The sequence below is a fragment of the Phallusia mammillata genome, chromosome 3, assembly GCF_965637545.1.
Source record: "Phallusia mammillata chromosome 3, kaPhaMamm4.hap1.1, whole genome shotgun sequence".
In the NCBI taxonomy this organism is placed as follows: domain Eukaryota; kingdom Metazoa; phylum Chordata; class Ascidiacea; order Phlebobranchia; family Ascidiidae; genus Phallusia; species Phallusia mammillata.
The window spans coordinates 7,157,756-7,185,216 of NC_137254.1; the positions used below are offsets into that span (position 1 = coordinate 7,157,756).

The 27,461-nt window shown below is 35.8% G+C and overlaps 3 protein-coding genes and 1 long non-coding RNA gene across 4 annotated transcripts; 2 read left to right on the forward strand and 2 right to left on the reverse strand.

Moving 5' to 3' along the window:
- Positions 1 to 3,191: 3,191 nt before the first annotated feature.
- LOC145218534 (uncharacterized) lies at positions 3,192 to 4,178 on the forward strand. The gene has a single exon (XM_080085956.1). It carries the CDS (start codon positions 3,255 to 3,257, stop codon positions 4,065 to 4,067), a length of 813 nt encoding a protein of 270 aa, XP_079942082.1. The 5' UTR covers positions 3,192 to 3,254; the 3' UTR covers positions 4,068 to 4,178.
- Positions 4,179 to 8,988: 4,810 nt separating this feature from the next.
- LOC145219379 (uncharacterized) lies at positions 8,989 to 16,515 on the forward strand. Its single transcript, XM_080086749.1, has 2 exons — positions 8,989 to 10,194; positions 15,224 to 16,515. The coding sequence occupies exons 1-2, from the start codon at positions 9,422 to 9,424 to the stop codon at positions 15,930 to 15,932; spliced, it is 1,482 nt and encodes a 493-aa protein (XP_079942875.1). The 5' UTR covers positions 8,989 to 9,421; the 3' UTR covers positions 15,933 to 16,515.
- On the reverse strand, positions 10,156 to 14,905 carry LOC145218515 (general transcription factor II-I repeat domain-containing protein 2A-like). Its single transcript, XM_080085937.1, has 2 exons — positions 12,403 to 14,905; positions 10,156 to 12,306 (listed from the first exon to the last, which is right to left on the reverse strand). Exons 1-2 carry the CDS (start codon positions 12,755 to 12,757, stop codon positions 10,970 to 10,972), a joined length of 1,692 nt encoding a protein of 563 aa, XP_079942063.1. The 5' UTR covers positions 12,758 to 14,905; the 3' UTR covers positions 10,156 to 10,969.
- Positions 16,516 to 24,152: 7,637 nt separating the features above from the next.
- On the reverse strand, positions 24,153 to 25,520 carry LOC145218536 (uncharacterized). Its single transcript, XR_013857642.1, has 3 exons — positions 25,269 to 25,520; positions 24,906 to 24,943; positions 24,153 to 24,581 (listed from the first exon to the last, which is right to left on the reverse strand). It is a non-coding gene; the product is annotated as an uncharacterized LOC145218536 (long non-coding RNA).
- Between the last annotated feature and the right edge of the window lie 1,941 nt (positions 25,521 to 27,461).

Here is a 27,461-nt window from a genome sequence, read left to right on the forward strand (position 1 = left end):
TAAAAGCCTGTGAAATACTATGTCCGGAAAAGTCTAAGCGTTTTGAAGACATCAGTTTTTCAGTTAACACCGTTGCCCGGCGCGTAACAGAATTGGCAGATGATTCGTACCAACAACTCATTTCAGTTGGAAAAAAAAACTTTGAAGGTTTTTCGCTGGCACTGGACGAGAGTACAGACATAACAAATAATGTTATGTGTGCTGTGTTTATTCGCGGAGTTGATAGGAATTCAATTATTGCAGAAGAATTATTAGATTGAATTGCGATAAAAGACACAACTCCTGGCCCGGATTTATTTCGTGAATTGGAAAGGTGTCTGAACGCGCCAATTTGGATTGGCAAAAGCTCGTATCAGTTGTCACAGACGGGGCACCTGCCATGCGATCTGAAAGAATAGGTTTGGTTGGGCTTCTCCGAAACAAGATACTGGAAAGGGTGTGTCGATTCACACCGTGCACTGTATCATTCATCAAGAGGCCCTGTGTGGTAAAGCGTTAGAAATGCACGATGTTATGGGGTTAGTTGTGAAAACTGTGAATTTTATCCGATCACGGGGCCTTAATCATAGGCAGTTCAAATCATTCCTAGAAACCATGGGAAGTGAGTATGGTGAAATACTTTACCCTACAGATGTACGCTGGCTCAGTCGCGGAAATGTGCTGAAACGTTTTTTTCGCCTTGAGGGATGAGATTGGTCTGTTCATGGCTTTAAAAGAAGCTGACATACCGGAGCTAGCTGAACCAAAATTTATTTCAGACCTAGCATTTCTATGTGATTTAACATCACATTTGAACAACTTGAATACATTTTACAAGGTCGTTCAAAGGTGGTCACAATCATGTTTGATGCCATAAAATCGTTTAAGTGCAAATTGTTGTTTTGGGCATATCAGTTAAAGGTCGGGAACTTCGTCCATTTTCCAACTCTGCCATCTCTTAATTAACGTTTAGAATAGCGCCATGAAGCAATATGCAGATAAAAACATGACACTGCATGGGGAATTTGACCGTCGATTTCAAGACTTTTTGGCGTTGGAAAAAGAATTCACGCTCTTTTCTACTCCAATGTCTGTGAATGTTCATTCGGTTTCAGACGAATTTCAGATGGAGTTGGTAGATCTGCAGTGCGACACCTTGTTAAAAGAAAAGTACCCTGAAGTGAATTTTCCCGATTTTTAAAAGTACGTGCCAGAAGAAAGATTTCCGAAGTTACTCTCGCACTCACGCCGTATTCTTGCGATGTTTGGCAGCACGTATGTTTGCGAGCAGTTTTTTTTTCCACAATGAAAATAAATAAATCAGCCCTCCGCACACGATTGACAGATGAACATTTGCATGCCGTTTTAAGAATAGCGAATCAACGAAAAATAAGACCCAACATTGACTCTCTCGTCGCTGCAAAACATCGTCAAACATCCAGGGCAACCAAATGAATTTGCTTTTCATTTTGTGTATTGTTCCAGTTTATATTTCATTAAATACAACGAAGTTGCGTTGTTATTTTGGGTACTATTTTACTTAGGTAATAAGTACGTTAATGCTGTGACCCGCGGCTCCTTGTTTATTTGAAAAGTGACTCAGGACAGGTTTTGAGTTGGAGACCCCTGCTGTACGCATAATTATAATTATTTAATGAATTGCCAATATATTTCAATTTAATAAATGTTGATTAATTGTGCTTTGTTGTTGGTTAAATGATTTACAAAAATTAAACATTGGTGTTTTAATGAAAAATACTAAGACATATTGGCCATCATACACTATATACAAGCTTTAATTTAAGTGATTTGAGGGCTTTTTGGATTGATTGGTAAATAAATAAGTTTCGTATTGCGAATATTATGAACATTAGCAGAATAAACTGTCTGGCAATATCGAACTCTTGTAAATAATTTCCGGTCTTCTTGCGTTTTTAGGACTTAACAAATGTAGACTGTTGCTTTCTAAAGCCGAAAGCCAAACTCGGTAATAAACCAACAAGCACTAACCTGCAACGTCGACCGCTTATGGTGCGAAAAAGTGACTTTGACACGTGTGTTCGAATTGTATTTGCTTGTTTGTCACATTGGCTACAACGAAAAAAATTGCTTCAGGTTAAAGTCACACGAATATCGCGCATAAATTAATACACGTATAAGTTGTTAGTAAAGCACATGAGAAAGCATTTTGATATTACCAGCGCCAGTGGACTGTGTCCGTTTAGTGATTTTATAAATGACGCTTGTAATCGTACACGCTGGAAAAGGAAATTGTTGCACAGCTGACTGCCGCATTGCGAAGCCAGTTGAAGTCGGTTAGCTCAACAGACCAGTCGAGAATTAGACTATAGTTAATCGCATGAGCGTTTGGCATGTTTAAAAAGCTTATGTTTGGTTCTGTGAACGTTGTTATGTGCCAACGAGTTTGTTTTGCCTGAGCAGAATAGTCAACCAAACTTTTGATTGTATATTGGGATGCAACATAATTTATTTTATGTTAACGTTTAGACTTCGCAGTATTTTGAAAACTTTGGTCTACACACGGATGAAGGTTTTTCGGCAGGTGTTAACATAAAAACGCTTTCAGCCTGAACGTTTACTAAATTTGTTGTGGATGTGACAGTGGCTTATTTTGTCAAGATCACGTTTTGTTAACGTCGGTGACCCACCATCTCAACAACGTTGCAAGCTTTCTTTAGTTTTGGCTGATTAAAAATTGCAAACTTCATTTAGTGAATAGTTGAGACTGGCGTATTATTGAGTTCTAATCAAACCATTTGGATTTTGCCTCGGTTGGTTTGGCACAGTTTCGGCCCAGTATAAATGAGTGCAATCGGACACGCTGGAAAAGGAAATTGTTGCACTGCTGACTGCCACATTGCGAAGCAAGTTGATACAGGTTAGCTTATAACTTCACTTGAGAATTATGCTTTGAACATAGTTAATCGCAATAATGTTTGTTGTGTTTATTCGAATCTCATTACACCAGAGTAGTATTGTGCAGTATATTTTACTTTAGCACACATGTTGTTGGAAATTTGTAGTATGACGTGAATATAGGTTTGCTTCTACGTTCCGGTACGTAGTAAGTTTGTTCAATTAAATTTATATCAAACAATTTTAAACATAATATTCCTTTGTTTTAAACTTAGGAACAGTACTTAAAGCATCTACAACAATAGTAAATTACTAACATCTTGCTTCAGGTCATAACATAATACTCATGATTCAGATAAAACATTTTGTTATAATACCTGGACAACTAATTTGACGAGATGGAATCTCAGGATTTTAACTTCGAGCAAAATGATGTTTTTGATCAGAGGTTTATTGAACGTGAAAATGTAAAACGACATAAGCTGAAACCCAGCATTGAAAAACTTTATCGATGTGATGTTTGTGAAAAAACTTTTGTCCACAGTGGTAATTTGAAAAGACATATGTTAACTCACACTGGGGAAATACCGCATCGATGTAATGTTTGTGAAAAAACTTTTTTTCAAAGCCGAAATTTGAAAAGACATATGTTGACTCACACTGAAGAGAAACCACATCGATGTGATGTTTGTAAAAAAAGGTTTGCTTGTGGTGGAGATTTGAAAACACATATGTTCACTGCTAGTAGTGTTTTGAAAACACACATGTTGATTCACACTGAAGAAAAACCTCATCGATGTGATGTTTGTGAAAAAAGATTCAGTCATAGTTCAAATTTGAAAAGACACATGTTAACTCATACTAAAAGGAAGCCACATCGGTGTGTTATTTGTGACAAGAGATTTAATGACATTTCTAATTTGAAAACACACATGCTAATCCACACTAAAGAGAAACCTCATCGATGTGATGTTTGTGAAAAAAGATTCAATCATAGTTCAAATTTGAAAAGACACATGTTAACTCATACTAAAAGGAAGCCACATCGATGTGACATTTGTGATAAGAGATTTAATGACATTTCTGATTTGAACACACACATGTTGATTCACACTAAAAACAAGCCACATCGATGCGATGTATGTGATAAAACATTTACCCGGTATGGAAATTTGAAAAGACACATGTTGATTCACACTGTAAAGCAGTGATTCGCAAACCATGTGCCGCGAAAGTAAAAAAATAAAAAAAGCAGATGTAAAAATGTAAGAAAAAAAAAAAAAAAAAACAGTGAGCAGATGAAAACAGCTGATTGGGACAACAAAAAGGATTTATTTAGTTTATTAGCATACTCATTATGAAACATCGTGGTCCGCTATTTTTCAACAGATTAGCTAATTCAGTAGAAAACTTTGTATTTAAAGTTCTTCTTAACTTTAAACAGAACAAAGTAAAATTGGAAAAGCGTGTTTTTAAACTAGTCGGATCTAAGTGTGAATTATTGTGTGTTTCTGATGATGTATGGTCAAAACAGTAAATTTTAAATAATGTTTTTTGTAATTAACCAACTAGAAAAACAAAGAAGAACGCAACATTGTGAACTAATGTTTAGAAGAATATGACACAATGAGCTCCAAAGTTGGCACTGTGCAAGCTTTTGGTGAGATGTTTTCCTTGAACAAAATATTTAAACTTTTTGTTTTACACATTAGCCTGATATTGATGCGCTGCATCACTTAGGCTAAATTGTCAAAAAGGACCCACATCGAATCAAACTTTCTGTTTGTTTCCTGTTTTACTATAGATCGTGCAGTCTGGTTGAAGGTTGAAATTACGTTTATTTGGCAGAAATTGTTACCCAATCAAGTGACAAACAATCAGAAGAATCTTTGAAAAATCAAAACGTGTGGCATGTGAATATTATCTTGATGTGTGTTTTTGTAATCACGGCTGTTTTGGGACTAGATTTTGGAATACTATATTTTACAAAGGACCAGGTGGTTAATATTTGTTAAGAAAAAAAAACGTCAACTTATTTTTAATTTATTGTTTCAGAGTTTAAGTGAAGAAATTTATCAGAGTGAGTTTACACAGAAGAGTGACCGAAAAACTTCTCCATCAGTACCAGACATGGGGCCATTCGTATTCGTCATTCGTATTGGCACCTTCGTGCTGTATTCGAATGATTTTTGCTTTCGTTCGATAGTCCATGAATACAATTCGAATAGTTGAAGTTAACTTTTGAACCAACAATTCATGAATACAAAAACTTGAGTAAATTTATTCGAATACAATTCGAATTGTTGTAGGTTTTTGCCAACCTAAGGATTTGCAAATTAGAATACACGATATTTTTTACGAATACAATTCGAATTGTTGTCGGCCTTCGGCAAGGTAACAATTCGTAAAATCGAATACATGACTACATTTGTACGAATACCATTCGAATTGTTGTCAGCCTGTGGCTACGTAACAATTCGCAAAATCGAATACATGACTACATTTTTACGAATACAATTCGAATTGTTGTCAGTCTTTGGCAACGTAAGATACGTAAAATCGAATATATGACTACATTTTTACGAATACAATTCGAATTGTCGATTACCTCCAGACTAGAAGTAGTCGAGAATATTTTGCTACATTTTTGCCAAATAGATTCGAATACAATTCAAATTGGCAGTGAATGTGACCCGATTTGACAAGTTTTTGTTTATGTTACGAAACAATGACATATAGAAGTTAATTGTGACGTTACATCAATGGAATTGTGTTACAAAGCTTGCAACATTGGGTTGTTCTCAGCACATGACAGGTGTAGCGTGTTCATGAAGCAAACATTTCATGTAAATTTGGTGAAATTTTTATAACGGAGACTTAAATCAGTCAAGCTAATGTGGCAAAAAAGCTCGTTGGTTTACATTTTTACCAATGAAATTGCAATTCATAAACCCTTGTTACTTTTTGATCGAATACCTTTTAAGTTTCGGGGCATTTTATTTCTTTTGTTTTCCGCAACTTATTTCTTTTATTTTCCGCAACAAATTGAATGTCTCAAAAAGTACGAAGTAAAATGTCTCAAAAAGTACGAAGTAAAATGTCTCAAAAAGTACGAAGTATTCATGAATACGAATACACGCTTGGGGTTTATTCGAATAGTATTCGAATTACACGTTGTTGTTTTTTGGTCAACTATTCATGAATACTAATACTTGACACGCTTTATTCGAATTGCTGCCACCTTAACATTACGAAACAATTCGTGAATACGAATACCTGACTCGCATTATTCGAATACAATTCGAATTGCCAAACTTTAAAAAGTGCTTAGAATTCATGAATGTGAATACATGCCTTGGTTTATTTGAATAGTATTCGAATTACTTGTCGTTGTAGTTTGGTCAACAATTCATGAATACAAATACTTGATTCGTTTTATTCGAATACCATTCGAATTGCTGTCACTCAAAAATTGCCAAAGTATTCATGAATTCGAATACAGTCATGCAGGTATTCGTAAAGTATTCGAATACAGAACGCGTGTATTCGACCCCATGTCTGATCAGTACTATTGCTTAAAATTACTTGTTTTGAAACACTGACTCAGGCAAATTGCGGATTCAATAACATTGGTACAAAAGAGCTCACAAATAAATTAACATCTTATCTATACTTGCTAATATTTAGATGTCTCAGACAACTCAAATGTTTTACCAAAACATTATGCACCATTTGTATCAAAGAATGCTTACTCAGTTACAGTTTAGGCAATATGCTTTAATACAGCTTTGACTTACTTACACATCTGTTTGTTTCGCGTGTCTATGCTAGCGCAAAGCAAGTAATAAGTAACAAATTGCCAACTAGAAAAGTATTTACTCGTTCGTTACATTGACTACAGCGAGATATATTGCTTCAGATGAAAGTTGCATGTGTTCCCGCATTACAAAAGCAGATAAATATTGAGCACTTGACAAACCTTGGCAACGTTGCCAGCGCTAATGAAAATCTGTCTTGGAGTTAGTTTGACCAATTTCATACCAATATGAATGACGCTTGTAATCGGACACAAAAATTGTTGCACAGCTGACTGTATTATTCCAAACCAAGATGGTGCCAGCAGATGTATATATTTTGATTTGCAGATTGTTGATTGCATTAATGTTTATACTGTTTGCAAGCCGGTGCATTGTTTAGAAAGCATTATAATGCCCCCAAGAAACTGTATGTTAAGCCTTAACGGTTAAGGTTTGCAAAATTGTTTAAATATAGTGAAATTTGAGTGTTGGGATTGAATATGAAAAAGTTGTTTTACATGTTATGTTAACCTAATGCGTCATACTTCGGTCTTTGTTACATCGGGGAAAGTAATGTGTAGTGTGAATAAACTGTTGCTGCCAGGAATATCAACAAATTTTCAGCTCTTCCAGCAGTTTTGATTGTAACATGCCGACGTTTCGATGTCTCATACGAGACAGCCCTTCATCACGGTAATGACATAGATTGAGAACACAAAGTTGCCATATAGCAACAAGGGGGTTGAAACACACACAAACGCGGTGGTTTAAAAAGCACAGTACACCAATGGTCGAGTGATAACACATAGCTTAATGGTGCGAAAGCGACCGATGAGTTATCGGCATTAGAACGTACGGTTTAACGTTCATCGTGTTGGTGTGAAAACGTTTGTTCCGCGACTCTAGCAAACCTCGCTTGTGGAAGTCGGTTTCCCTCGCTAACACCATACACGCGTCCTGTATTCGAATACTTTACGAATACCTGCATGGCCCTATCCGAATGCAGGAATACTTTAGTAATTTTTGAGTAACAGCAATTCGAATGATATTTGAATAAAACAAGTCAAGTGTTTGTTTGACATGTAATTCGAATACTATTCGCATAAATCCAAGCATGTATTCGTATTCATGAATACTTACGCACTTTTCAAAATGTATCAATTCGAGTTGTATTCGAATAATGCCAGTCAAGTATTTGTATTCACGAATTGTTTCGTAATGTTTAAGTGGCAGCAATTCCAATAAAGCATGTCAAGTATTTGTATTGTCGAATAGTTGACCAAAAAACCACAACGTGTATTTCGAATAAACTCCAAGTGTGTATTCGTATTCATGAATACTTATGTACCTTTTAAAATGTATCAATTCGAATTAACAGTTTAGTTATTTGTGTTCACGAATTGTTTATTTGTTGTCAAAAACAAACAATTCGAATGTACCGATTCGGGTATCTGTAGTTGCTCTTAGAACTTAGAAGGTATCGAACAAAAAGTAGCATTTGGGTTTATTCATTGCTAACTTATCGGTAAAAATGTAAACCAACGAGTTTTGTTTTGCCACATTAGCTTGAATGATTTAAATCTCCGTTATGTAAATTTCCCCAAATTTACTGATATGTTTGCCTCACCTGTCATGTGTTGAGAACAAAGCTAATCTTGCCAGCTTTGTAACACAATTGCATGTATGTAACGTCACAATCTAAGCTTTATGTGTCATTGTTTCGCAACATAAACAAAAACTTGTCTAATCAGGTCACATTCACTGCCAAATCGAATTGAATTTGAATATATTTGGCAAAAATATGTTGCAACATATTCTCAACTACTCCCAGTCTGGAGGTAATCGGCAATTTGAAATGTATTCATAAAAATGTAGGCGACGCATTACATCCGTTAACTTAAGAATGTATGGCCAAGTGACAAAAGAACGCTGTTTGGACTAAATCTTTTTCCGTGCAACTTTGGTTTTTCGGTCAATCATAATTCAGTTCGGGTGGCCGTTTTACCGCAGGGTGCCCTTCGTAATTCCATTTTACTCTCCATAACATGCTACTATCCATAACTACACCATCAAACTTTCTGCTGCCAAGGTGTTAGCGAGGGAAACTGATTATCGCAATCGAGGTTTCCTGGAGTCCTGGAACATACATTCTCACACCAACAACGGACGGTCTAATGCCGATAACTTATCGGTCGCTTTTGCACCATTGAGCTATGTGTTATCACTCGACCATTGGTGCACTGTGCTTTTTCACCACCGCGTTTGTGTGTGTTTCAACCCCTTTTTGCTATATGACAACTTTGTGTTCTCAATCTATGTCATTGCCCAAGAATATTTCATTCCTGGATACAGAAATTTCGAAACCCTTGGATGGTACACTTTTGTTAAGCGTGCATCACAAACCAACTAGTATTACAAGGTACCTACAGTTCAAGATAAACATAAAAACTGATGTTCCAATGCCGATTAGCTATCAGTCGCATTTGCAGCACTTAACTACGATTTTTATCAACGTATTATCGTCGTTTTATCGTCGCGGCAGTGTCTTTTTCGTGTTCACTCTCTTGCGGTTATAAAAACCACTGGTTGGCTAGCCGACATTACCCTAAAGTAGACGCCCAGTATAAGGCGTCAAAACGTCGAATCACTTGTTTACATTTTTTTACAGGAAAGCAAAGCCTATCTTGTTTCAGATCATAACATATATATCGTAAAACAGCTTAGCCATTTTTTTGTTTATATTACCTGAATAACTAATTTGAAGAAAGATGTCATTAACGGATTTGGGCGTGGATCAAACTGATATTTGTGATCAAAGATTTTTGGAAGGTGGAAATAGAAAACGACATATGCTGAAACACAGCATTGAGAAACTTCAGCGATGTGATGTTTGTGAAAATTTTTTTGCCCAGAGTTCGATTTTAAAAAGACACATGTTGACTCACACCAAAGAAAAACCTTATCAGTGTACTGTTTGTAGAAAGACATTTGGTCGGCTTGCAATATTGAAACAACACATGGTGACACACACCAATAAGAAACCTCATCGATGTGACGTTTGTGAAAAAAGGTTTGCGCGTAAAGATGTTTTGAAAAAACACATGTTGGTTCACATAGATGAGAAGCCTTATCGATGTGATCTTTGTGATACACGATTTACACAGAGTGGAAATTTAAAAAGACACTTGTTGACTCACACTAACGAAAAACCTTATCGATGTGTTGTTTGTGAAAAGAGATTCAGGAATAATTCAAATTTGAAAACACACATGTTGACCCACACTAAAGAGAAACCTTATCGATGTGATGTTTGTGGAAAAGGGTTTGCTCGTAGTGGAGATTTGAAACAACACATGTTGATTCACACTAATGAGAGACCATATCGATGTGATACTTGTGGTAAAAAATTCACTCAACGTGGAAATTTGAAAACACACATGTTGATTCACACTAAAAAGAAACCTCATCGATGCGATGTTTGTTACAAAACATTTACCCACTCTGGAAATTTGAAAAGACACATGTTGACTCACCAGAAAATGTAACTTTACCGGTGTGATGTTCATTAAAATGTTTACTTGGGCTAAAACATTGCCTTTTTGTACGGATTTTGTTTCCTAACAGTTTGAAGAAACATGTATCTCACAGAGCAACAATAATAAAGGTGACCCTATGTACAGTTAACGTTGTTCACCAAACCATTCAAATCTTGCATAAATTATGTGGGAAATTTGGCAGCTGTCAATGGAATATCCGATTGCTTTAAATTAGGAATGCCTTTACAATATTACAAAAAAATTCTCGTTTGGTGCTGTTTTGTATTTTCAGTGGTCGTATTTGAAAATGACTTTTTACTGGGATTGAACAACAATAAACACGTTGTACATAATGTACATTACTTTCAAAATTTGTAACACGTTGGATCAGCAGGCCGCAATCTTTCAAATTATATATATATATATATATACTCTTATATGACATATACGCTTACATGACATGATTAAGTAATTATTAAAATATTATAGGCGTTGAGTGTTTTAACAGTTTAAACCAATTAACTCTAGTTTGACATTGGGTAAAATGTTTAAACAGACAAACCTAAATAGAAAATTCAAGATTAAATTGAAACACATTAGTATCAGAAAATTCTGGGATGAAGAGTGAGAAGCTTTTAGGACAGGGGCGTGCAACTGTTTATCGCAGTGGGCCACAACTTGCAGTTAAAATGATGCTGAGGGCCAGACAATAAAGCAACACATACATTATTTAAACAGTTTATTTTAAAGAAAAGCACACACAATTAAGTTACTCTTGGATTAATGGGATGTCTGATATCTCCTTTCTCCCGAGATCTTGTCAATGTCAGCTTTGACAGAAGAAGTGGCAACTCGAAGTTGACTTGACAAATGCTCATCTGATAGCTGATTTCTGCATTTTGACTTGAATAGCTTCATTTTTGAAAAGAACTGCTCACAGGAGTATGTGCTTCCGAATAGAGAGATCATTTTTCTAGCGTGATTTTCTAGATTTATGTAATTTCCATACACGTAGCTTCTGTAAAAAGTGATTAAATCATTTTCTTGGTAGGCCCGTTTGAGATCGACATTTTCTTGTAAATCTATGATTTCTAACTGAAAGCTGCAAGGAATATTCTCCACCACCTGGTCAAATGGATGAGCAAAAAGTTGAAAGTCAGCATTGTGTTTCCGAAAATCCTCAAAGCGAAAGTCAAATACCGAAATTAACTTTTCAATCATCGCAACAAATTTTACGCAGTCTTCTACTTTAACTTTTCTACTTTCCAAACAAGAAAAATGAGTCAGGAATCCTTTGCTCAACTGTGATCGAAAGAGTTGTAGTTTAGCTTGAAATGAAGAAATCTGTTCAACCATCTTATTCGCTAACTGATGCTTTCCTTGCAGTTTCACATTCAGTTCTGAAAGGTGATGGGTGATATCAGTTAAAAAAGCAAAATCATTCAGCCATGTCTCATCTTTGAGAAAGGAAACGTCTTGACCTTTACTTTCCATAAAAGTTTGAATATCATGCTTAAGACTCCAAAATCTTTTCAAAGTGGCAGCTCTGCTAAGCCATCTTACTGCACAAAAATAATTTACATCCGGGTAATCGGAGTTAACCTCTTGCATGAACGACTTAAACTGCCGATGATTTAATCCTCGCGCTCGAATATAATTAACACAGGAAACCACATTTTTCATTACGTCGCGAAAATCCAGTACTTTTGAGCACAAGTTTTCCTGATGAATGATGCAATGGCTTACCAAAACATTTTCAGCTTCAATAGCATCCAAGAATCTTTTGACAAATCCGTTATTTTTTCCCACCATTGATGGGGCTCCATCTGTGGTTATAGCAACCAACTTAGAAGAATCTATTTCAAATTTTTTCGTTATTTTTTTTACCTCCTCGCAAATATCTTGGCCTGTTGTTGTCGATTTCATACTTGCCATGTCCAAAAATTCTTCAATTACTTCAAATTCATTCGTCACTCCTCGTATAAAAACAACTAGCTGGGCAGTATCGCTTAAGTCTGTGCTCTCGTCCAAAGCAATACTAAAAGCAGAGCATTTCCTTATTCTTTCCTTCAGAGAAACTTCGATATTTTTTGAAAGATCATCTGTTCGTCGAGCCACTGTAAAACGAGAAAGGCTTATTTGGTCCACCAAATGTTTCTTTTCCGGAGATACATTTTCAATAAATATCTCCAAACAATTCTTAATAAATTCACCATCACTAAACGGCTTTCCCTCCTCGGCAATTGCTTCAGATAGCTTGAAGCTCAATTTTGTGGCAAGTTCGATGTCTTTTTTGTAACTACAAAACACCTGCTGCTGTTTGCTCAAGGACTTTTTTAACTGTTGCACTTTGTCAACACGCAATTGACCCACAATGGTATCATATGTAGCTGAATGTTTTGTGCTATAGTGTCGCTTGATATTAAATTCCTTCATTACTGTAATAGTGTCTTGGCAAATCAAGCAAACTACATCTTGATGATTTTGAACAACGAAGTATTTTATACTCCACTCATTATTAAACTTTCGCCTTTCAAAATCAATCTTTCTTTTTTTGCTGCAAGACATTTTCACATTGCTAAACTTTTTGTAGTATAAATCTCAATATATTTACTGCACATATAAATCATGTTACTGAATCATTGCTAGAAAGGCACTTTTTTTTCATAATGCCCACTATGGTGCAACAATAGGGGTATGTCGTCACAGTGGATAAAATCTTATCATTGTGTCACGTTGTACGAAGTCAAAGATACCAGTAATGATGTACAAATAGCAACATTACATGCTCTAACAGTAAAAAGTATTCATAATTGTTAGAGTAATTTGAAGTCTGCGCGGCCCCACAAAAATAGGGGCCGCGGGCCGGACACTGGCCCGCGGGCCGTATGTTGCACGCCTCTGTTTTAGGACATAGTCTCCAATGAAGCAAGTTCTTGTCGCTTCATACGCCTTCGGTTTATCGGTATGAGGCGTTGACTACTTTCTGTTCAATTCTGAGCGTTTTTGTTGGTTTTGATGGTACCTGCCCAAGCTCGTAAAAAAACGTTAAAATAATAAAATTATTATGTGAAATTAGTAATGTTCTGGACTATAGTATAAATAGACTATATTAAAAAACTGTAACGTAGTCAGACACGTACATAAATATTGAACAACATAACCTTTTACAAATGGTTGTCACTAGTAACTGCTTGGGTTTGTATAATTAAGGACTAAAAGATATAAGTGTGTGCAATAAAAAAAAACTGTTTAAACATGATGCTAAAAATTTTTCCTCATGTTCGTTTTCGCAACAATATTAGTTTGATCAAATTAATATCTGACCGACAAAACGCATTGACACTGTGCTTGGTGGTGTCTATCCTTATCTCGTTACCCCTTTATTTTGCACTGCGATTGTCGGCGAGCACCTTAGTTTTCTAAATGAAATGCTCGACGTCATTTTTAGCTCACATAACAGTTTAGGGCTATAAATCATTAAATGTGTATTGTTATATAATTTCAAACCAAAATCGCTTTATATCACGTGGTTTTGTACATTGGTAATCATACAGGATTTTATTGGATGTTATTTCTTAGATTGGTGGAATGCTTATCATACATTCATGCGTTTATACCAAATAGTCCCCTGTGCTGAGTAGCATGCTGTAACACTGGCTAATTAAGCGCATTAAATTGAATTGTCAAACACAATAGATAATCATCATTTATTTTTGCCAACGAACCATGAACCACAGGTTCAAGCTGCTTGACACGCGAAAAAACGCGCGGTAGTCAAACTCTCGCTTATTTCTGTGCGGCGATATGAGCGCCCGAAATCTGTTTAGCGCAAAACAAAACAGGAAAAATAAAGCAAGCTAACTTTTTGTAGGTCTGAGTGCAACGTTTGTGCCTTTTTGGGTCCCATTTCGATACTGTTATCTAATTACGAACCCCCTTTGAGCTTTAATTATTTTTGTGCTTTTAATAGTTTAATTGATTATAATCAATCTCGTTATGCGCCAATTAACAAGTTGTCGCGGGACCCTTGATCTAAACTTCAAGCTCCACACCTATTTCCTGGCTCAGTGCAAGCGGCATCATTGGTAAACAAAACGAGCTCAAAAATAAACTGTGGCCAAGAAGAAGCAAAAAAATCGGCATTAGCAAAACATGCTACATAATCACACCTATAACGTTTCTGCGGCCAAGGTGTTAGCGAGTGAAACTGACTTCCACAAGCGAGGTTTTCTAGAGTCGCGGAACATACATTTTCACACCAACACGATGAACGTTAAAACGGACGTTCTAATGCCGATTACTTATCTGTCGCTTTTGCACCATTGAGCTCGGTGTTATGTGGTTATCAATCGACCATTGCGTTTTTACCACCGCCTTTGTGTGTGTTGTACCGCCCTTGTTATATAACACTTTTGAAATTTCAATTTTTGTCATTACCCTGCTGAAGATGTCTCGTATGGGACATCGAAGTGACGGCATATTAAAATAAAAACTGCTGGAATAGCCAAAAATGTGTAAAACAATTGTGTATATCCCAACAACTTGTTTCAGTGAATATAGTGTTACTACCAGCACCAGGCATATTGCAAACACGTTTCTTTGAACATCCGGCTTCACCAAGATAATGTCAGCTATCCAATGCAGTCTTCAACACCCTGAGAGTAAACACCAGAAAGACGTTGGCTCAAAAACGTAGATAAAAACCTTTGTTCACCAGTTCCAAGCGACTGATAGCTAATTGACTTTAGAACATCAGCTTTTATGTTAATCTACGATTTTGACCCACGTTTTTACTTCGTTTTCGGGCCAGTGTCTTCCTCATGTTCACTCTCGGGGTGTTATAACAGCGACTGTGTTGGGTAGCTGACGTTTACCTGATGTACACAGCGCGTGTATGACGTTGAAACGTCGGATGACTTTTTTTTCATTTGTTAGATGAACCAAATAGTCTATTTTATTTCAGCTCATACGATATTAATCGTAAATCGGTTGAACTATTTTCGTTATAATACCTGAATAACTAATTTAAAGAGAGATGACATCAACGGTTTTGGGCTCAGAAAAAACTGATATGTGTAATCAAAGGTTTTTGGAAGGAGGAAACGTAAAACGACATATGCCGAAACACAGCATTGAGAAACTTCAGCGATGTGATGTTTGTGAAAAAACTTTCACGCAAAGTTGGATTTTAAAAAGACACATGCTGACTCACACTAACGCGAAACCGCATCGATGTGATTCATGTGATAAAAGATTTGCCCAAAGTGGTGATTTGACAAGACATATGTTGACCCATACCAAAGAGAAACCTTATGGATGTGATTTTTGTAATAAAAGATTTACACACTGTGGAAATATGAAAAGACACATTTTGATTCACACTAAAGAGAAACGTCATCGATGTGATGTTTGTGAAAAAAAGTTTGCTCGTGGTGGAGATTTGAATAAACACATGTTGATTCACACTAAAGAGAAACCTTATGGATGTGATGTTTGTGATAAAGGATTTACACAGCATGAAAATTTAAAAACACACATGCTAATTCATACTAAAGAGAAATCTCATCGATGTGATGTTTGTGAGAAACGGTTTGCTCGTGGTATAGATTTGAAAAGACATATGTTGACTCACACTAAAGAAAAACCTTATCAATGTGATGTTTGTAAGAAACGGTTTGCTCGTGGTAGTACTTTGAAAAGACACATATTGATTCATACTAAAGAGAACCCTCATAGATAAGATGTTTGTGTGAAAAAGTTTGCTTATAGTGGAGATTTGAAAATTAACCACTAAAGAGAAGCTCCATTTAAGTATTTGTTGTCATTTAACGTTGAACAAACGCCATTTGAATCCACTGCAAATTATGTGAACATTAGGTGCCAGTCTATGGGATATTATGAGATACTTCCTATAGCTCTACGTCTTCATCTGTTTCCAATCATTGGATCCGCAGCGAAATTTACATCTCGTAAGTGTTGCACAGCGAACCTTTTAGCAAACATGACTTAAAAATTGAGGTGCATCGTGTTGTTTGATGAAGGGATAAAATCTACAAATTTTCGTCTGTTTAAACAATAAGTATGAGATAGTTCACTTTGTGTTTGAGCTTTCCTATATTGCAATGGATGAATTGTCAGCATTCAGTCAAAGTACTTGCCAAGTTTCGTATCCAATTGCATTGTAAGATAACAGTTGCACAAGTGTTTGTTCGATGAATCTTAAAAAAGTTGTTGAGATACAAATAATTGAAGACAATTACCTAAAAACAAGCGTGTGGACGTTGAATTTCTTACTTTGCAGAAAATATAAATACTTCAGCATGGTTTCGTTAGTGCGCTAAAGACAGGATTGCAAGGCCGTCGTTGTTTTTAAGATTTGTCCTTTTTTGAAGGCTTCAGAAATGGCCTTAACCACTTACCACTCATTTCCCTAAATCACGTCTTTATTGTAGTTAGGTTTACTGTGACATAATAGCTTCTGGCGGTGGATGGATTCTCGCACCCACTATCAACGATAATGATTTAGGTTTGGATGAAAGTTATACTAATTTGTGGTTTGTTACGTCGTCAAAAAACAACAAAAATGTTATGGGTGAAAAAGATTATTTTCTCCACTCGAAAATTGTTCTTACGTGGTTTTTCAATTCCAGATTACATGTTTGTTATCAGCGATCGTTTAAAGCTTTTTAATGCAGCACCATGTAAAGTTAATTGACATTAAACCAAATATTTTCAGTGTTTTATCCCGATGTAAATTCGACGTTGGATCGACTTAATGCAAAATCAACAGAAATTATAACCCAGGCAAAAATTATCTACCCTTTACGCTCGGCCGTTGGCCTCTTGTGCACTGAACGGCAGCCCCTAACTTTTCCCATTCATATAAGTCAAGTTTTTCGATGGCATTTCCATACCTGGTCCTGACTTGGCATAATCATACACCGCCCTCGTCTGATTAATTATTAATGGCGGTTTGGTGCAAAGGATTATGGTACAAAAAGACAAGCATGGCCATGTCACAATTTTGTACGGCGTCGTAGATGTTGCTTGTAAACACTACAGTTTTCATTGATTCGATGCACGTCACATAAAGACAGAAGTTTGACTATTAGGAAAAAAAAGTACTAATCTCTATTGGAATAACATAACATATAGGCTAGTTTGTAATTAAATAATTGCTTAAAGAATGAATTTCATATTACATAAAGCTAGGTGTTGAATTGAATGGATGGTTTGCATAAACGTAAAAAAGTTTTTGTTTTGACGTTCCGTCGACACTTGTTACGAAATCGCGTGAATAGTGCCGAACTGTTAATGCAATTTTTAAAGATTTATTTATCAACCAATTGTTCAGCTAAGGGCGTTATGTTTTGGCCGTAAGTGACGCACCCCGCTGGTAGCTACAAAGGCCGACCATCGCACAGTTTTGAGACGTCGATCAATCATGCCTTTGAAGTTTTGCTCTCCCTTTTCGCGCCACAGTGCAACTTTCGAACAAAGGCGCGTTTAAGCTCAAGCAGTGCTATTGGCCAATCGACGAAAAAGGAACTTAGTTCAGTGGTATGACTTAGCTCTGTGAACACATTGTGTTAAAGTGAAAGTTAAGTTGTTGAGGCAGCATGCAGCTTTTCAGTTAAGTCTAGTTTTCGGAATAAACTTCAGGAATATACTTTATTTTGCCTAATCGAACTGCAACATGTTGCTGGACGTCAACTTATTTATGCATGAAAAGGTAAGCACTTGTTGTCCTATAGATTTCGTTGTATCTTTATTTGTACCATAAAAATGTTTTGTAAAATCGATTATATCTATTTTACTTTTTGTTTAGATATCTTCATGGGGCGCACGTCAAACTCAGTTCAGCGGGGAAAGTAAAGATGTGAACGATTGACATTTTCCTAAAACCTTCATTAACACAACAAGGTGCAACCGCTCGTCTTTAGACAATTTGACGACTGCAGCGCTGCAAAATCGAATATTGTGCGTCGACTTTGAGTAACAGTATTTCGTACGTTTAATGTTGATGATTTTTCCTTTTCCGTTCGTATTTGTGGCAATAAAATTAAGATAAAAGCAATATGTGAGTCATAGTCCGTACTCATCCGGAAAGCCGATAGAAAAACTAGCAAGGTGGGTGTCCGGGGCATGTTAGGCAAAGTGTGGCGTAACGACGCAATAAGCTAGGGACTGTCAGGCATGGACCAGGCGAGGGTACCGTTGTATGGCCGTTGGCACGGGACGTACATTGACCAAACATAATCCTGACGTACGCCCCATGCATGGGGGTGTTTCAATGTCAACCCTTAGCCATACATTCATATAAGGTTGAGACACGGTTGTCATGTCCGACCCAGACATGGTTGCACCAGTAAGCCATACGTATTTGGACACGGCCCGGTCATACATTTTTGCTTGGGAAGTTTACTCTCTGATTTCTATCCTTTCGTCTATGGCACCCACCCTTCCAGGCTGCAGGATGGCAATTTGTTTGGAAACGATTACAGAATTGGAGTAAGTTGATTAAACGTTGATGATTTTGTTGAACAATTAACAAAGTGCGTAATGTACTGTAGATCTACTTTAACCCAAATCAAAATTGTTATCCATACGATTATGAATCAAACTGTCGAAAAAAGTAATGTTAACGTTCGCAGCATTACGAACACTTTGATCTACACGCGGAATTAATGGGTTTAACGGCACGTGTTAACATAAAAACACTTTCGGCCTAAAACAAAACGAAAACCGTAACCGAAATTGACATGGATGTGATATATTTTTATTTTCCAAATAATATTTTGTGACAGTTTATAATCGTATCAACAGCGTTGTAAGCTTTTTTTAATTTTAGCTGATAGCAAATTGCATATTTTATTTTGCCGTTCACGTGGTGTAATGCTAAACCAAATGCTAGTTGTTTTATTAAGAACTTGTATTTTTGCCAACGTTTCGCTCACCAGACCGGTCACCGTAGCAGCTGAATGAGTGTGTAACATCACGCCGCGTAGTTGATACCTAAATTGGAATTCAAAGCACAGGCTAAGTATACGCTGCTAAACGTTAATTGATTGACTGCATGCTCTGAGTCAAACTAGTCAATAGCTTACTGTAACACAAACTCGTACAAACGTCGGAGATCGCACCTACACAACTAATTTCTGTCTACATTATTTTGTGTACGCGCAACAACTGGTCATAGTAAGCCAGATTAAACGTCAGCTAAGAAATTTCACTTGCAGATATAAGGCCGATGCTAGGCTTAGAAAACATTATAATGTAACGCAAAGGTCTCTTATATCTGTGAATTTGTTAAAACAAAGTATAATTAAATCCCTGTCGTGGGATTCCATCGCATGTTAGATTTTTCTGGTCTGCTCCTTGTGCAAATTTAAGCGAGATTGACAGATATTGCAATTAATGTCTTACAGTATTTCGTTTGATTATGTTTCTTGATGGTAATATTTCCTAAAATTCAATTGTTTCAAAGTTTGCCTTAATTTCTATGTGGAAAATTTCTGAATTTCTTTTCCTTTATGCTGAACAATGTCGCATCATCAGTGTTTTAAAATATGGTATAGCTTGAAGCAGTTTTTCTTTGCGTTGTAAATATACTTAAGATTCGTGGTTCCGCTCGTAAGAACATATCCTAGAAGCAACACTTTTCAACACTTAACGTTTAAATAAACACTAACAACCCTTAATTTTTCTGCATTAATAAAAGGCAAATGAACCCCGGCTGAGGATTCTCTGGTACTCCGATTTGTACACTTCTCGTCAGCAGTTTGGTGATGACGAGTAAATGACTTTTTCGTAACACACAAAGCAAAAACGTTTGAAAATTAATTTTGCATAATATAAAAACGAATAAATGTAATCAAATAGTTAACATTTGGAAAAACAACTTGTAAACTACTTGTTGGCTTGCATCACGCAATTTGAGGTGTTAACTGACACTTTGTGCAATTTCGTTTCCCTATTCAGAAAAACGCTTCGTCCCACTGTTGTGTACAACCACATGCAAAGTGTTCACACGCGTCACTGTAGCTGAATGAGTGTGTAACATCACGCATAGTTGACACCTAAATTGTCATTCAAAAACCAGTCAAAGCATACGCTGCCAACCGTTCTATTGGAAAAAAAACGCCACATATACCATTCGTCCCTGACTGCATGCATGCCCTTGGTCAAACTAGCTAATTGCTTCCTGTAATACAAAAAAGTGAAAACGTCGGAGGTCACAGCTGCATAACTGATTACTGTCTAAATTAGTTTGTGAACGCGATGCAAATGGAAACAGTAGCCCTGTTGAGGGATTTTCAGTAGCGAGGCAAAGCAAGTGGAAAGTTTAATTGGTTTGTTAAGACGATTTTTTCACAGGCTTCATATTTGACCAGCAGTTAGGTTAATTTGAGTGTGTAATATGACTGCAGTTGTAAATAAAGCGAAAGTTAGTATTACTTGTAATATTTTCCACAAATGTAATAAAATCGGCGCAGAAGTGTTTTCACCGATGTGTTAGTACCTGACCAACTGAAATGATTTTTCACATGTCTTAATTAACCGTTTTGACTAATCAGTTACCAGTCCCCAGGCCCAGTTTATGACCACTATAAATGACTCTTGTAATTGAACACGCTGGGAAAGGAAATTGTTGCACAGCTGACTGCCGCGTCGCTAAGCCACTTGATCAGATCAGCACGTATGAGACACAATGCGGTTAAGTAAAACCATGTTAATAAGCACACGCATAGTTATTTTACTGCCTTGTTCCACAAACAATATTTGTGACCGAAAGCGTGTGAATTAGGATTCTATTGAACACGATACTATCTACTGCACGATAAAACGGTAAGTTAGAATAAATCTCATTAGCAAATAGTCAGGCAGCTTGATCAGCAACTTGTATGTCAGTTGTGTCACATTAGTTCACACAAACAAGTATGTCGCAGTAAGTAAAAAAGTTTCTATGGTATATTAAAATAAAAATAAGAAAGACTTTGTCACGTGTGTTTAAAAACATGGTTGTTTGTCACATTGGCTACAGGGAGTTGCTTTAGGTTAAAGTTACACGGATATCGCGCATAATTAAATACCCGATTTATGAAAGTACTGAACAACGCATTTTGATTTTACCAGCGACAGTGGACTGTATAACGGTTTGGCCCAGTTCGGACCCGGACCATTATAATTAACGCTTGTAATCTGACACGCTGGAAAAGGAAATTGTTGCACAGCTGACTGCTGCATTGCGAAGCAAGATAATGCCGATCGCTCAACACTTCAGTCGAAAATTAGTCCATACGTAATTAAGTGTTTGTTCTGTTTAAAACTTGTGTTTGGTTCTGTTAACTTTGTAATGTTTTCAACAAAGCAAGTCCAGAAATGGTCCACAAAAGTTTCGTTTCTTTGTTGTGATGGCTTACATTTTATTTTATTTTGTTAAATTCTGACATAAAAATATAAGCAGCTTGTTTCAAAATTGCTTCAAATCAGACTACCTTTTTTACTAAAAGAAGCATTGAGCTTTTAGTAACTGTACACAAACATGAAAAATATGAAGTATTACGTTTTTGCTGTCAACAAAGTTTTGTTGTTTTGCTGCTTACGAACAACGCGCACAATGCTCTTTGTACGTCAAAAAAAATCTTCCAGTGTTTTGATAGTTAGAACAAAAATTGCCAACTTCATCGATTATAGAATCCTAAAGTTTGAAGAAATCGATTCTTTTTGTTATTGGATTTTGTTACTGGTTGAGTCTGACATATAATTAAGTTCTTGTCAAATAATTTTGATTTTCCCTCAGTTGGTTTGTCCTAGTTTCGAACCAATATAAGTGAGGGGTAATCTACACGCTGGAAAAGGAAGTTTTTAAATAGCTGGCTGCCACATCGCTAAGTAGTTGATACTAGTTTAGTGGTTCCCAACCTTTTTTGCTACATTCCTCCCTTTGCCCATTTTCGAACTATCCATTCCTCCCCATAAGACGAAAAACAAATATAACTTAAAAAATTATAACAATTTGAAATAGACCTTATAGCTAGGGATGTCCATTTCAGAATCCTTTACAACTAGTTTCAAATTTAAACCGGGTCCAAATTATAATGGACATAATAATGTATTAAAAAAACACTTCCCCTGAACTCATTTCTTCCCTTTGGAGGAATTCCTCCCCGGTTGGGAGCCGCTGTACTAGCTAGTTGGAAATTCACTTGTGAATTTATGCTTTGTAGATAGTTAATCACATTAGTGTTTGTTCTGTATATTTGAATCTCATTACTCAAGTGTAGTATTATCCAATATATTTACCTTTGCACACATGTTGTTGGAAATTTGTAGTATGAAGTCGATATAGGTTTGCTTCTACTTTCCGGTACGTAGTAAGTTTGTTCAACTAAAATTATGTCAAACAATATTACACATAACATTTCCATGTTTTAAACTTCGGAACAGCAATTAAAGCATTCAGAACAATAGTAAAATTACTAACAACTTTCTTCAGGTCATAACATAGTACTCATGATTCAGAGAAAACTTTTTGTTATAATACCTGGACAACTAATTTGACGAGATGGAATTTCAGGATTTTAAAATCGAGCAAAGTGATGTATATGATCTGAGGTTAATTGAACGTGGAAATATAAAACGACATAAGCTGAAACGCTGTCTTCCGAAACTTCATCGATGTGATGTTTGTGAAAAAACTTTTGTCCGAAGTGGAACTTTGAAAATACATATGTTGACTCACACTGGAGAAAAAACACATCGATGTGTTGTTTGTGATAAAGGGTTTGCTCGTGGTGTATACTTAAAATCACACATGTTGACCCACACCAAAAAGAAACTTCATCGATGTGATGTTTGTGAAAAGAGTTTCAATTTTAGTTCAAATTTGAGAAGACACATGTTGACCCACGCCAAAAACAATCCTTATCGATGTGATACTTGTGATAAAAGATTTACACTAAGAGGAAGCTTGAAAACCCACATGTTGATTCACACTAAACAAAAACCTCATCGATGTGTTGTTTGTGAAAAAAAAATTCAGTATCATTTCAAATTTAAAAACGCACATGTTGACCCACACTAAACAAAAACCTCATCGATGTGATTTTTGTGAAGAGTTTCAGTGTCAGTTCAACTTTGAAAACACACATGTTGACACATACTAAAGCGAAACCACATCGATGTGATGTTTGTGAAAAGAAATTCAGTATTATTTCAAATTTGAAAAGACACATGTTGACTCACACTAAAGAGAAACTTTTTCGATGTGAAATTTGTGATAAAAAGTTTTCCCGAAGTGGAAATTTGAAAAGACACATGTCAACCCACACTAAAGAGAAACCACATCGATGTGATGCTTGTGGAAAGAGTTTCAGTGACATTTCAAGTTTGAAAAGACACATGTTGACTCAAACTAAAGAGAAACGACATCGATGTGATGCTTGTGGAAAGAGTTTCAGTGACATTTCAAATTTGAAAAGACACGTGTTGGCTCACAACCTAAAGTAACTTTACCGTTGTGATGTTCATTAAAAGGTTAACGTAGGCTCCAAGTTGCCTTTTTGTATGGATTTTGATTCTAAACAATGTGAAAAAAAACATGTACCACACAAAGTAACAATAGAAACGGTAACTCCATGTAGCCTACATTTGACGTTGTTCACCTAACTATTTTAATCTACAGTAATTTAAGTTCTGCCCCAGTCCGTGGGATATTCGATTGCTGTACATTAGGAATTTATTCACAGTATTACAAAAACAACACTTAGCTTCAATCACGCAATCATTTGCTTTATAAACGCTGTCGAAAATTTTTGAATAAAATCAATCATAACCAAGCAATGCATTGTCGGTTTTCACAAACGCAAGTAAACAACATATTCGTTTTAAACGTCATGGCAGACCAGCATTATTTTTGTATATAATGTGTATGTGTGACCATCTCTATTTTCATGCAAAATAATGTACCTCATGTAATACATTGTATATCAAAATTATATCCAAAAACCAGTTTCGATAATCAATCCGTAGTTTGTTCCATAAACGAAGGACAAAAATCAGCTCATCTGCTTCGAAAACAGAAATATTTTGTTTTCACAATTCATTCTCATGCTGTACAAAACTTTCCTATTCCGGTCTAGTTCAATATCTGTCTAAATCATTAATATGGAACGACAACCTGAACTGACGTAACGTATTTACATTGTTGAGGTGTTTTGATTTTTTGTAACAAAATCAACCAGTTTAAAAGTGCTTTCATCAATAAACATCACTTTTCTTCACTTTGCAGCTGTCCAACATCGGTATTTGTTAAAAAAAGTTAAAGCATTTTCTTCCTCATTGCTGCAGTGAGCATGGGCTTCTTTGCTGCACGGCGACATGGTAGCTTAAGATAGGGCAAAATTGTGCAAGACAGAAAAAATATTTGTAAGAAGGTTTCAAATGCCATCTAAATTACGTAAACTTGTAATCTTGTGTGTAGGAACTCCATGTTTGGCTTTTATTGACAAAAATTATTGGTTATTTTTCCTCAAATAAGCCATGGAAAAACCTCCAAAATACCAATTGGACCATCTAATCAAACAAAAGTTTTTACACATCTGCAAAATGGCAATCAACTCGACAAATGATGCAGTTTGAGTCCCACCAAACAAGTAGTTGTCAAATTTACCCAAAAAGAAAAAGTGAAACAACTTTTTTCTGTTCTTACCTGTTTGGATGGTGCACGGAAAATTCCTATAAAACTCCCTACAAATAAGCAATATAATTTTGTTTTTAAGAACTCTTATGCAAACTTGACGTTGATAAGAAATGGAAATTATGTCATGGAAAATTAATAAACATTAAAACAAGTAATTTAAACATCAAAAAGTTATTAAAATTATTTAAAGAACAAATATCTCTATCATAAAAGATGATCTAAGGTAGCGGTATCCAAATTAATGGTGTGGATTTTTTTTCTCAGATCAAAAAAAAAAATTCTTTCATTAAAATGGTAACTTTCTCGTTCGAAAGTCGCAATGCGATTTTTTTATGTTTACTTTGACAACAAGATCGGTGGAAAAATACTTACTGGTCCTTAAAATGCCTTTCCTTGCGTTAGCAGAAAGTCGTAAGCACTTTGGGCAACTACATTGTTGCTATCAAATCTGTACTGGAAAGCCGTTGAAATCTCCAAGGGCCTATTACTAATTTGATAATGACTGTTCAACAAATTTATTTAGGGGATTTCTGGTGGGAAAAAAACGCCATTGATGCTTTAAAGCGCGTTACTCTAGTCACGATTACGAGTTATAGTGCTGAGTCACATCGCGTGTAATCTGGTGGTGCGTTATTTGTAGATTTCAAAGGTTACATCAACACATTGCTTTTGCAAAACTGTTCTTGTACTATTGTTAACACAGTTTTTTTTTTAAGATAAGTTACGCATTAGGGATTTTTTTCATAGGCTTTTTGTCAACTTTTTTTCACTAATACTTTCTAATAAACTTCAAACGCTACCTTTTACTCCGTGAAATTTAGTTTCACTATAAAAAAACAAAAAATCAAGTTTGGCATCTCTTTGTTGCTGCAAGCTTTTTTATAGATCATGTTTATTCCTAAAATTGTTTTGCAAGGTAGTATGTTTAGCCAAGTCAACGCTAAAATTAGATCGAACGTACGGGATTACCTCAAAGAATATTTGTAAAAAGGCGAATAGCATGCGCTTTCTGTCGTTTATGCTCAAACAAAGTTGTTCATATTCAAAAAACAAAGTTGACACAAAACTATTTTGCAACGATACCATAAAATAACCAACCAAACAAATCAAAATAGTATTGTATTTTTGTTTAAGGATGTCACCTGACGTGCCATGAGTAATCATGTCATCTGCCATCCGTGCAACGCGTGACAATGATTGTCGACACCTGTGTTGAAGGAAGTACGCACTTGTTTGGATTGACAGCAGTATGTAGTTGAGGGACAAAGAAGGTGTGCTATATTAAAAAGTTAAGTTGATAGTATGATTACTATTTGCTTCTGTTAATCTTTTTGATACACAGATGGAAGTATTTACTTTTAAAATACTAGTTATTTCACTTATGTGCAAGTAATAAGGAAGCAGATGCGCTTAGCAAACTGTCCAATGTCCTTAAGACCACCCTGTTTTAGCTGATTTGATTATAGTGGTGATCTTAACGTTCAGAATATTTTAAACACATTTTCTTTGTCATAGATATTTCAACCTGCGTGCTGCAATATACTAAAGCGTCGTGAGTGATTTCAAAAGTGTGCCTTGAAGTATATTTATTTCAGAATCTTCTTGCATATGTTTGAAATGCCTTGCACATATCAAGAACTTTACTTTATGTTTCTTACCAAAAGCAATTTCATAAATATTAGGAAACACAACACAGACCAAGACCTAGACAACATTGCAGTTAGGCATCAAATCGCAAAATATACAAGTTGTTTCAGTAATGAAGCGTTACTCGTATTTATAAATGAATTGTTGCCAACAAAATACAAAATGGCGTTTACACTCGGTTTTAAACAAACACAAATTTTAAGTTTCTGCTTAAGCTAACTCTTGTTGTCTAAAAAGGGGTTGTGCCATAAGTCGTAGAAGCCAGTCATAAGTCTTAGCAGCAATGGGGCGTAGCAGCCGGAGCTTATACAATTACAGTACACGTGATGTGAGAGAGTGCAAGACGAAATACTAAACCAAACTAACTAAACCACGTAGCTAACGATGAAATCCAGTAATTGTTTTTACGTTCAGCAGATTTTGGTAAGATTTAAACATGAATCATGATTATGAGAATAATGATGCTGGTGCTAAAAAAAGTATTGGACTAAATCGAGGCGATATTCGACAAGCTGCGACTAACAAAAATAAACCAGGTACATTGTTCGAAAATGACATTTAAACAATCGTTGTTAAAACAAATGTTTAGATATACAAAACGATTCCATTATAGGGTGTGCTGAGTTTTAATGATTTTTATTCATATGCTTTAACAGGCTCATTATTTTGCACTGTAACGACGTAACAAAAGACAAATTAATGAAAACTTTATTTATGAAAGTTTTTTGCACAAAGCTTATTTTTCAGATGAATATGTTCCAATGAAATCTACAGTTGAAACTGTTCTTGATTATGGTAAGTCAGTTTTAAAATGTTTTTATAAACAAGATTAAAACTCGAAAATTAAAATACCTAAATTTTCCTTTTTCCTGATAAATATTTTGTTATGTTCATTGTTTATACTACGCAGAAACTGTT